Genomic DNA, 12,452 nt, shown 5'->3' on the forward strand with positions numbered 1-12,452 from the left:
CCACACAGCCTGGGCGTGGTTTTTGATAGGGGGGTGGGGGCAGACAGCACGCTGTTAAGTTTTCAAACTGCCTGGCGAACAAAAGTGATTTGCCAAACAGGAAGCAGGGAAACAGACCTTGAAAGAAGAAACGCAGTGGACTGATTCTGTCCGGGACCAGATCACAGCGTTTGTGCAATAGATTGTAATTAAGCTGTAGTGTTTTAATTCATGAGTAAAGCCGCTTTTCTTTTTTTGTTGTTGTTGGCCGTTAAGCCGTTTTGTCGTAGAAATTTTTTTAGTGTTATGAATTAGGACACACTGGCTCAGGTGTATAGCACAATTGAGAACCCAGTGTTTGAAGTTAATCATTGATTAATCTGATTTTTTGTGTCAGAGCACAAAGCCTTGTCGGCTTCATCTAGAGCGCCCGCCCATTGGGCTTTCTTTCTGCGGAGCGATAGTGGGAGATTGATTATAGTCTCCGGGATTTGCCAGCTAGAGCTTGCTTGGACTGCGATCTGCTCCCCCGTCAGAGAAGAGGGGAGAAAAAAATTTAAAGCACGGACTTACTTCAGCCCGACACCCCTCAGATACCCCTACACTCATTTAGCCTTCTGTCTGTAATCAGGTTTTTTTTTCTTCTCCAAAAACGCGCAAGTCACGCCGGACTTTTTTTTTGTCTTTCACCGAGGAGGTTGCGAGTGAGAATCGCCTCCGCAGTCTCGGATGCGTAGTAAACGGGGAGTGGGTTGGGTCGCCTAGGCGCCTGGGCACGCACACGTCGTCAGCGATAAAAGCGAGATAGGTGAGGGTGAACGCGAGAGGGGGGAGGAAGCGAAACCCGAGGCTTTTTTTTTTTTTTTTTTAATTCAGGAGGACGCCGGAGAGGTGAGCCGGACACTGGAAAACCGCCGGACTCACCGGCTGTGGCTTTGACACAAAACCCCGGCTGGTCTTTGTGTCGCCCGGGATTCGAAGATCTTTCTGTTTGATTCAGGACCAGCGGTTAACCACATTGTCGAACCCGACCAGACATCCCCCGCCTCATCTGAGGGGAATATAACAAGTGGAATCTGCGGGGCAACACACACACGCACAATGGCAACCGGTGCGCTCCTCCTCGCCTGCGCGCTGCTTGGTAAGTCATCTTGAGAAGCCTTCATCTGTGCCGTGAATCTCTGTTCAGGTTACAGACGCACACTTGTATGACACATGCAGGCCTACGTCTTAGTTAGGGGAGCAACTACTAGTCATCATGAGTCAGGTGGAAGTCGGCTACATCGATTACCACTGCAGTAATGACAGATGCCTGTGAACAGCTGTGTGTGCGTGCGTGCGCTGAACTAGGTTAATGTAATATTTGGACTTCCAGCCACAGATTAACCCTATACAGTCTGACCTCAGATGAGCTGATCAAATAGACAACCTGCTATTGTCTGTAGTGAGCCCAGACACACATGTATAGACACACACACACACACACACACACACACACACACACACACACACACACACATGGCCATTAGTGTATACACACACACACACACACACACACACACACACACACACACACACACACACACACACACACACATATATATGGGCACACCTGGATGACACATCCTCACATCTCCAGGCTAGGAGGTCATCCAGTGGGTGTGAAGACACTCCACCAGCAGTGTTGTACAGTAAGTCAACACCCTTTTGGGGGGTAGAGCCACCGTGTGTTCTGTTCTCACACATTTGTAACTTCTACCTGCAATTTATTGGATGTCACTGACAAAATGCGAGCTGGTGCATGTACAGTCGATAAGACAGAGTGACACACGCAAACACTAATACGAGGCATGATTTGCTGACACACTCGTCGTGTGCATCCTGCCTGCAAACTGTCCCAAACAAACACCAGATGGCTTTTCTGTTCCTGTATGGGGAGGCCTGTCAGCGCTGCCGGGGCACAAAGGAGGGAGGTGTGTGTGTGTGTGTGTGTGTGTGTGTGTGTGTGTGTGTGTGTGTGTGGGGGGGGGGGCTGCTGGAGGCCCCCACTTGGCCAAGAGGATTACCGGTCAGCTCCTTGCCTTGCGTCCCCTTTCTGCGCATCAGAAATCACTTTCACTGGGATTTGGGGGGGGGGGGGGGGGGGGGCAGCAAAATGACTTTTCCCGAAGACAACGTGAGATGTATTGGTTCGTGCTCAGTGGAGAAGACTGCACACAGACGGGATGTAATCTACGGTGTAGGCTGGATAACGGAGGGTTTTCATATTACATAACCATGAATCATATTGTTGGGTTAAACAGGAAGCAGTTTGAGGTGGCGATGAACATTTCAGGTGTTAGGAAAGAGTTTATTGTGTGGAGTGTCTGTGGATCGCTGGCACAAATCACTAGAGGATACTTTCTAATGCTGCTGTGACATGTTGCCAGCAGTATTGGTGATGGTATTAGGCTGGTAATTTGCCTGTATGTGATGTGCTGCAGAGAAACCCCCCCCCCCCCCCCCCCCCCCCCCCCCCCCCCCCCCCCCCCCCCCCCCCCAGAGCTTAACAGAAAATATATTTTGATAATCAAGTTGTTTTTGAAGCAAAAGGGCAATATATTCTGGGTCTAGCTTCTCAAGTCAAATCTTTCATGATAGGGCTCTATATCTTCAGGGCTGGACTGTTGGTCAGACAAAACAAGGCATTTGAAGACATCACATTGGGCTCAGGGACCTTGTGATGGGTGTAACACATACCGATGTGCCACCTTAACACTTCAACTCCACCAAATCACCCTGGCAAAAGCAGTTCCAGTGTCTCACGGAAGGATACAGCTAATGCAACATTGGTGCTAATGTATAGATATGTATCCCTCTCCTAGGGTGCATACAAGCTGCTGTGATTTTAATGAGATGTGTGCTTGCTTTTGCCACATGTGTCAGCTGGCACATGTGTTTGCACTTGCACTGGTTTGGTAAGGGAGAATGAAATAAAAGGTGGATGGCAGCTGTGTTAGATGAAGGCTGAATCCGTCATTGTTAAACCCAGAGGTGCCACTTACACAATTCTTTGGAAGGCAAATCTTATATCAGGGTTATATCTGCTGCTGAGTTTGCAACCAGGTGTGAGTGTGAGTGTGAGTGTGAGTGTGTGTGTGTGTGTGTGTGTGTGTGTGTGTGTGTGTGTGTGTATGTGTGTGTGTGTGTGTGTGTGTGTGTGCGCAGGTGCTTCTTTGTGGCACCGGGGTATATGATATAAAGCATATCAAAAAAGAGTTGCCTGAAGCAACGAATGTTTATTAGCTTTACAAACAGGATGTCTCCCCCCCCCCCCCCCCCTGCAGACAGTGAGAAAGATGTCATGCGCTTTGTGTGGTGTGACACAGTGTGCTTTTTTTGGGGTGTTCTTCTGTTTGTGTAAGAGTGCCTTTGAAACAGGGAGCCAACCTAAAGTACCCAAGACGTCCCGGTTTATATAACTCAATTGAAATGTAATAAGTTGCGAGGCTGGCTGGTTTAACTGTGAAATGCCTGAGTGCTTTCCATTTACCGGGCTGACAGGAGAGCTGCTTCCAGTTGCCCAGGTTCAGATGAGCTGCCACTGGTCCTGTTTATAAGCTGGTCTGGGAGCAGCTTCGCATCGCACGGAGAAAAACCCCCTAAAGCTTATGTCTGACAAGATGCACATTCTGTCACATGCAGTTATTCATGATGTGGTGTTTTTAATATAGCGTCGTTATCTCTGCCAACTCTGTAAAACAGGTGCTGTTTTCACCCCGTTCACACAATATCTGAACTTGTTATAAATTCAATTGCACAGACCTTGGTCAGATGGTTGGTCGTGGGGATAGGAAAAATGTGATAAATAATGCATAGAGGTTGGTTCAAAGTGGCATGTGGCAGTGGGTGTGGCCTCCTATTTGAAAGGAACATATCTTAACCACTAATTTCAGTAAAACTGGATTAAAAAGAATTCGCTGTGACAGATTGCACAACTCGAGGAACCGATGAAAACCAGTGACTACCTCCTGGACAGTAAGAAAAATACATTCATGAAGTTGAAAGAGTGGTCTGATGCTTTTAGAAATATCTTGTTTCTCCCTCCTCCTCCGTTTCATTTCAGTCTCCCTGTGTGAGGGAGATGTTTTCTTGTTGTCTTTCAGTCATCCGTATCTTTTAGTGAGATTTGTGATGCTATTTTCGATCAGTAGTTTCAAGTCGGAAGAGGCCCTGAAACAGTAGCCTGTTATCCCGGCTCATTACAGTGCTATTGATTGAAAAGAGAAAAGTTATAAGTGGAAGTAACGCCATCAAACTTTTGAGTATAAAGCTGGCTCTCCATAATTGGCCCAATCAAACAACATGACGGTACTTAAGAGCTCATTTCCATTTTAGGCATAACTGTTGAGTTTTTTTTTTTTTTTTTTTTTCTCTTCCAGCGTTTGTGCGCTGGAAGAAGGGCAGCACTTACCGACACTTAAGTATAGATTTGATTGTCCATGTGGTGCTGTGACAATCGTCACAAATGCTTGAAAGTGGTAAGAGATGGAAGAATCTCATTTCTATTTCAGACACTCTCATTAAAATGTGTGCAATTCTTTAATGTGAACAAAGTGAAAGTAGTCAGGGACATGTAATTGAAAACTGTATGAACTAGTTTTTCAACATTATGATCATTGTTTGCTTGAAGATGAAGGTACGGCCTTTAAACTACTTCGACGTGTCATAATTACTTCCGTTGACTTTTTTTTTTAACTTTGTATGGTCATGGGAATGTTGAGGTCAAACTCACAGGCATTTCAAATTCTGTCAGGATTCAAAGTCTGCATTGCTACACCCTGATGCCCACCCCAGCCTCTCCCCCGGTCCCGAATAAGAATGACAGCTGGGGGCTCCCACCCCAAAGAAATCATAGCTTGTGTGTGGTCAAGCCATGCGTCTTCTTGCTTGGCGTCTTGAATCAGCTGTTACCGCACTGGGAATGCTTTCCATGTGTCCGTTATCCTCAGCTGACACAACAGACAGTGCAGAGTCTAGACAGTGAAGCAAAAATGCAATAACTCACCGTCTAGATGTTTGCATATTTGATGTAGCGCTATGTTTATGCTATACAGGAAAAGTTTGCTGCGTGCGCACGTGATTGTCCCAAGTTTTGTCACTCATTATTTCTGCCTCTTGTTACCACCAGAAACAGAGCACCTACGTCTCTCTGTTTGGGGGGGAAAACAACGGGCGTGTGCAGCTGTCTGATGGTGGCTCCGTTTGCTCCCCTTGTTATTTTTCTGGGCCTGGCTGCGACACTCTCGAGTTGCACGCACGCTTGTTTGCATTACAAGCACTGGAGCCCATGTCTTTGTGTACACCCATGACAAGAGGCCCTTTTGTGCTATTGTCTTTTTTTTTATATCATAACATTGTTGACTAAACTGACAGACAACAAACAATAGAACAGTAGAAACACAGCCGTCAGCTTGGCTATCATCCACCAACCGTGTGGTTGGGGTTTCAGTAAATATTCATTAATGGGATGGGTAAAGCAGACGCAGGCCATTGGTAGGTCAGTGTCAGGACTGAGATGTCCTATTAGTCACGGATCAATAGAACTGGATGAGCCGTGTGTGGTTGTGCTCGTGGACTTTGTTGCATCAGGTGCACCCAAAGGCACTTCACATACTGGTTTGCTAGTGTCTACTACCAACGGGGCAAGTAATTGTCTTGTCATACAGACTTCACAGTCTGCTACAGAAACTCGCACCCAACTACCACTGCAGTTTTACTACAGCGCCACTGTCCTCTGTTATCGGGTTACCTCCTCCTCTCTGTCTGTCACAAGTCGGTGTGAAGGAAGAAAGCAACTTTTCAGAGGAGCTCAAGGAAAAAATAACCTGAGATTGAAATTACTTCATTGGTAGCAGAGCAAATAAATCAAAAAAACTAAAGTTAGTTGTGAATAATCGCAGCTAATCTTTTTCATGCAGTGTCTTGTTTTTTTTTTAACGCCGATCCTCCCCCGTGACCCAGATCTGAGCTGTAGTGTCTCTTCAATCCACATGGGGAGGTGAGTGACTGTGTGAAGTGAAGTTAAGTTCTTGAGGGAGACTTCCTGCCTGCCACAGTGAATCAGGAAAGTGTCTGGAGCCGGAGCAGAGGCCTGCTTTGTGTCTGATGTCGACTCTTCAGCAGCACCTCTCTTCTGTCCCGCCTCACAACTCCCTGCCAGGATCGCATGGCTGTGCCGTATACCTCCATGTTTTGTGATAACAACTGTGACAACCCAGGCTCAAAGGCTGCAGCATAAATGTGAGACCAGACGAGTTAAAAGTAATAAATAAGCAACTGTATTTAAAGAATACATACAAACTAAACTAAACAAACGTGGCGAGTCAGTAATCAGTAATGTCAGCGTGTGTAGAAATGTCTGAAACAAACAAATCAGCAGCCAAGGAAGAGGAGGAGAACCAGGTTCAGGTGGTCTTCATGGGTGAAACTCCACCAGGCTCAGCTGGGCTTCCTGAACAGGACACAGACCCCGAGTGGAAGGGAGGCGTCGTCATACAACCCACCAACAACCTTAGGCCATCCAGTTTATAAACCTGTAACTGTTCTTTTAGGAGGATTTGCATGTATCTCTGCCTCGCCCCACTCAAAAGGTAGCCTGCTCCAGCTGCCTCCTCTTCCTCCTCCTCCAGTGAATAGCCCCTGACCTCCCTCCCCCACTCTTTTTTTTCTCTAAACAATACTATGCCCGGCCCACCTCTTCTTCAAAGAGAACTAATTAGAAATTGCCCTCGAGGGTGATCCAAACCAGATCTTTCCCTCATCAGTACAGCGTCAAAGCAGGAATCTGTGTTTTACGGCCTCATCTACCTTGGACTGGTTTACTAACACCTTCCTTACCCAGTTAAAAAAACCCAGCCCCCTTCTCCTTTGGGATTTGGTCTGCTCCTCCCCCCTTTCTCTGCTGTTCTGTGTTGATGATGACTTCCCGGCTCGAGAATTCCACTTTACTCCTACACACACACACACACACACACACACACACACACACACACACACACACACACACACACACACACACAAGCACCCACAGCGCTCTGAGCTGCTGTCCTGCGGTGCAGCCACACTCCCCTGCTCCTTGCTTGATCCTCCAGCAGAGCAGAGCCCACGCTGGTGGGATACACACCAGGCGCCGTAACTATGGTGACCGCTCCCCACCTGCACACTGCCGATCCATATTCAGTGGCGCACGCTTGGCTCGCCGTGCACGTCCAAATGGAAAAAAAAAAAAGCATGTTCAACCCTCAACCCCTTTTTAAAAATCCTCTTATGCAATAATGAAGAGCACCTCACTCACTCTGCCATTACGTTCTGGTAATGTACTTCTTTTCCGCTTAACACCTTATACCAAAGAGATGCGTGTGTGTGTGTGTGTGTGTGTGTGTTTGTGTCCTAATTGCTTGTGCATAAATGCATGAATTTACAAGCCCATGTCTTTTACTCCCTGAAAGGCAAAATGACTGACAATGGCAGAAAAGAAGTCTGTTTGTAGTAGACTAATTAATAGTTAATTAGTTTCCTTTCCAATCTGCAGCTTAATGCGCAAACGTGGGAACTGATAGCAAGCTGCCAGTCACACAAAAAACCAACCACTGTACATAAAGTAGATACAGCTGTCGGGCTTAATTGTGCACAAGCACAAGATGGATAATGACCGTAGATAGCTGAGTGTTTTTATAGCCTCACATTCTTTTACAACAATTAAAGCAAATATGCAGTCGGCTCTGCTGTAACAGTTGACAGGATAGGATATTATGAGTTGATCTTTTTTTGTTGTTGTATAATCTGTGTCTGATTGAAAGTTTTGTTTGGGGTAGATTTGAGACCTCAGTGCTTTTGTGATGTAGACCGAGTGGGGGGGGTGTGTGTGTGTGTGTGTGTGTGTGTGTGTGTGTGTGTGTGTGTGTGTGTGTGTGGGTGGACTGGGGGTTGGGGAGATGAGGTTGGTGGGGTAGCAGGTGTCCTTATAGAGTTAATGGATTTGGCGAAGGGAGTAGATTGAGGCACTTAATGTACTGGAAGCGTGTTTGTGTGTTTGTGTGTGTGTGTGTGTGTGTGTGTGTGTGTGTGTGTTATGGGCTGATATGAATAAACCATTTTGACAACTTGCCTCTGTCCCCTGTTGGGACCCCTTTGTCTACCACACTGTTATAAACAGTAGATGGGGTACTGGTCTAATTCTCTATGAAAGAGTGATTGGCACTTTTATCTGCTCACCTAAAATCCCGACAGTCTTTATTCCTCACTGCTGCTCTGTCTTTGAATTATTTATTCATAATTAGGTTGGTAAGGAACTGCCTTCATGTACGAACACAATTTTTAGGCTTTAATTATATATGTCAAGATGTCGCTGTAGCTGTGCCATATGTGACTATGGTGTAGTAACTGAGTTACAGCTCACCCTGTGGACTGTTGCTGCAAAAATAACTAGCAGAGTCATGTAATCATTCCTAATAACGTTCCAAAGTAATCATGTTTACCTTCCTCCCCCTTCATGTTGAGGGACAGAGCGATGGAGCTACATAGCATTCGATAATCACCAGATGAGAAGGAATATGTTTAGTCCAGCGTCACGAGAAATCTGTTGTAAATTGCTTCGAGAATGTTTTTTTTAAAAGGTTCAGAGGAATCACTGCATGCTGATTATCTGTTTCAAACGATCACTCAGCATGAAACAATAAAACTCAAATGCTGTTTTCCATCGTGGTCAAACAGGGAGGCGAAGCAGCTGAGGGTGTAGGAGGGAGGATGAAGAGGCAGCTGTTCAACAGAGAAGGATGCCTTATTATCTGCTCCTTGTTGTTGACACCATCGACAAATACTACCAGCAACGGAAACGGATGGGAGAAAATGTGAATCAGCCCACATGGAAAAAATCCCATTTCCCTGCGCTTACTTACATTTAGTAAGAGTTAAGCCCACAGGCACCTGCAGTGTACAGTTACACATTAACACAGACGTGTGAATTAGCCTTAAACCCCCCCATCGCTTTTATCCCGGTCTCACCAGCTGTTATGAGCAACAGCGCAGGTGGGGTCATGACTGTTATAGCCCAGGGGGCTCATAAATTAGGACTAGTTAGCATAGTGAGAGAGGAGAGGACAGCATGACCCAGGTGTGACACACAGCAGGAGTCCCACTTAAGAGCTGTAGACGTTTGAGTTGCAGAAATGGAGTTGAATGAAGTTGACATGGACTCGACTGCTGCGAGTTACATGGACTTGGCTTCCTACTGCTGACACTTGAAAGCAAACACTGTCATAGTAAAAACAATTGTCTGTGTGGCGAGTATAAGGCTACAGCTGGCAGCCGGTTAGCTTAGCCTCGCTTATATGACTTGAAACGGAGAAAAGCTGCTTGGACTGGCTCTGTCCAAAGGTAGCACAATTGTTTTTGGCCACGAGCACTAACTTCCCGATGTCTTGTTGTCACTGTGAGGTTGGCAGGCAAACAGCAGAGACTACTGCTCGCAGCCAAGAAATACTCCAGCACATAACCCTCCGTAGGATGTATGTTAATTGAGCTTCAAAACCCAATTTGTTACCTTTTCGACAGAGCTAAGCTAGCCGATTCCCCCTCCTTTATACTAAGCTAAGATAACCAGCTGTTTGCTGTAGCTTCATTTTTAGCACACACACACACACACACACACACACACACACACACACACACACACACACACACACACACACACAGAGTGATGTCAGTCTTCTCATCTAACTATCAGCAAGTAAGCGAATATGTCTATTTCCCAAAATGTCAAACTATGTAAAAACACTTCTGTCCCAGTTTAAAAAGAGTGGGAGAGAGGAGAACTATTTAAGATACAGCATTTGCATGAAAACTTCTTGCAGCAGCCCTGGTAGAGGCAGTGGGAGGGAGCATACATGTGTAGTACATTCATGTACTAGACCTGCACTGTGTGTCTGTTTTTCTGCCCTCTGGCTATGTTTCCTGCTTTACAAGCTTCTGAAACGTGTGATGTGGAGTCCTCCTTAACACCGCTGTCTTACAGCTCAAAAACTCCCTCCGTCAATCTTTCCCTCCATGGAACCGTTTTCATCTTGTAATCCCCCTCATATATACACCACTGACATCATCTGGCGCTCTATACTTGAGCCATACAACGTTAAAATCGTGACTCTCAGTATATCCCCGTCATAGCCCCGCTCTCTGAATGCTCCTTTGCTCTCTTGTCCCTGCTCTGATTAGAGCTGCATTAATGTAATGGGCAGTTGTTGCAACAGTTTGTCAGCTGTTAAGCGCGGCCTGCAGGCCTGTCTAACTGGCCCTCTAATGGAAGTTAGAACACTCAGTCTCCCTTTCTGGCTGTATGTATCCATGTCAGACACTCACGCATGGAGTGTCATTGCTGTTTCCCAGCTGACAGGCTTCCAACAGCTTGAATGTTTTCCCTTGAACACTGAAAATCATTTAGTTTTTCTCTGCAGCACAGACGGCACATGCAGTCTCCATCGTCTGTCTTTAAAACCCCCAGTTAATAACTCAGTGGTGGATGTGGGGATTCGTTTTTACATTTTTTGAAGCCGTCAAAAAGGGCCAGCGGTTGTTAATGACGGCCCCTGCTTCACTGATTCCTACACCGTGAAGCAGATGAGGATTATCAGCGCGGGAAGGACAAGGAGTGGAAAAAGGCTCGTGAGAACGAGGCCCGAATTGTAATACTTGATCCTGCCTAGAGCACATCAATCAAAGAATCTGAGAAATCTGTAGAGGAAGAACGCGTGGGGGAATTCTCATCACTCCATTACATGGTTTACATTGGGATGACATGCTTACACGCTGCCATGTACAGTGAGTGAGCAGCTCACTTGCGTAAGGACAATGTGTTTTTACATTGCATCAGCAGAGGCTCAAATTCTTTTATGTCAAATTTAGATGAAGAAGAGGGAAATGAAAGAAACGGCAATTATAATCTTGCAAGGTGCAGTATAATGATCACATACAGGTTTATTTTGTTGCACGATTTCAGGCCCGATTGGTATTGTACCACATCTTCTATAAATGGTAAGGTTTCCCTTGCAGCAAAAATATTTCCCCTTTTCTACCGCTTTCATCTTCCTCCCTCCAGTTTCCCCTCATCTTCGAATCTCTCTGTCTCCCTCACACTGGTGCTCTCTCTGGTAATGATGTTAACAGGGTCAAATGCTTTTGGGGGCCTAGAGGGAGAAAAATGCTGAGTGATTTTGGGGAATGGTTAACCAGGGCTGAGAAGTGCGGAGAGGGAACTACTCTTATGTTATTCATCTTTCTCCAGCGTTTAGTTCTCTCTGTCACACACACGTGTCTGCAGCATATAAGTCAGCGGTGCGCTTGTATATTCACTTAGTTCTGTGCATTTGTGTGGTGTTCAGCACCCTGGAGGCAGCTGTCGTTTTCTCTTTAGCTTCCTCCCCGTTCCTCTTTTTCCTTTCCTCTCACCATGCGATCCTTTCCTTTGCTCATACCTCCCTGTCTGAGAATTTTCACACGATCTCAGATCTGTGGGATGAGTCTGAACCTCCCTTGGGGAGATAGGACATTGACTAGGCCCCCTTTTTTTTCCACGTCTACCAAGCAAGTTCATAATTAATTCATATTTCACTGGCTGGAGTTGCTTCAGTTCCCCCACTTTTCAACTTTCCTCGAAAGTTTTTGTAGAAAAGTTGGAGGAGGAGGAGGACTTGCTGTTCATACCCACACCAGGGGTGGCTCAAACCACACAGTTTGGTTTTGATCTAAAATCAATTAGTATCAGGGCCACAATCAACAGTGCTGATATAGTAAACCATATGTTCTATTGTTAAGTTTTTAAAAAATATTTGTCTTTAACATTAAATATGAATTACTTAATAAGTAACACTTTAAGTAAAACAAGTATTGGTTAATATTAGTTTAGAGTTTAAAACTTTAAAACTACATAACTTAACTAGTGTGCTTCACCAGTATTGTGTGTGTGGTTTATTCAGATCTGATTGACACTGGCCTGGCAACATAAGCAAACAACCCCACAACTGCTGTCAGATTCTAATTAAACTAAATTCATGGAAATGCTTTCCTTTTTGCAAATTAGCTCTGCACACCAGTGAGAAGAAGCCAGACAGAAACACAAATACAGAAATCTCTCATGCCAAATAACCCAAAATGTTCTAACTTTAGCAAAAACACTTGTCTAGGAGTCGGACCCAATCCCTCTTATGAAGAAGATGATTGGAAGGTTATCAGGGCCTTTTTAAAAGAGACTCATCAGCTATAACATAAGGTAGAACACAGCAGTGCGTTGTGATTTATAGTGTGAATGCATACGCTTCTGTATATCTTCATTTCCACTGAATAATTTGCCAAACATCAAGCGTTTCTTTCTACTGTTCTCTTTTAATGACTTAATCACATGCATGTGAATTAACTGCAGGTGATGCAGAACGGAAGCAGGA

The 12,452-nt window shown here is 45.4% G+C and overlaps 1 protein-coding gene across 1 annotated transcript in view; it reads left to right on the forward strand.

Annotated features, from left to right (window-relative positions):
• The first annotated feature begins 103 nt into the window (after positions 1-103).
• Positions 104-12,452, forward strand: part of igsf3 (immunoglobulin superfamily, member 3) — a 66,746-nt gene continuing 54,397 nt past the window's right edge. The window contains exon 1 of the mRNA XM_068704862.1: positions 104-1,120. Within this exon, the coding sequence (XP_068560963.1) occupies positions 1,081-1,120 (40 nt within the window). The 5' untranslated portion in view covers positions 104-1,080. The remainder of the gene's footprint in view (positions 1,121-12,452) is intronic.

Source organism: Cebidichthys violaceus, unplaced genomic scaffold (assembly GCF_023349555.1).
Source record: "Cebidichthys violaceus isolate CVI_PGR_0920_01 unplaced genomic scaffold, fCebVio1.0.p SCAF_11, whole genome shotgun sequence".
In the NCBI taxonomy this organism is placed as follows: Eukaryota; Metazoa; Chordata; class Actinopteri; order Perciformes; family Stichaeidae; genus Cebidichthys; species Cebidichthys violaceus.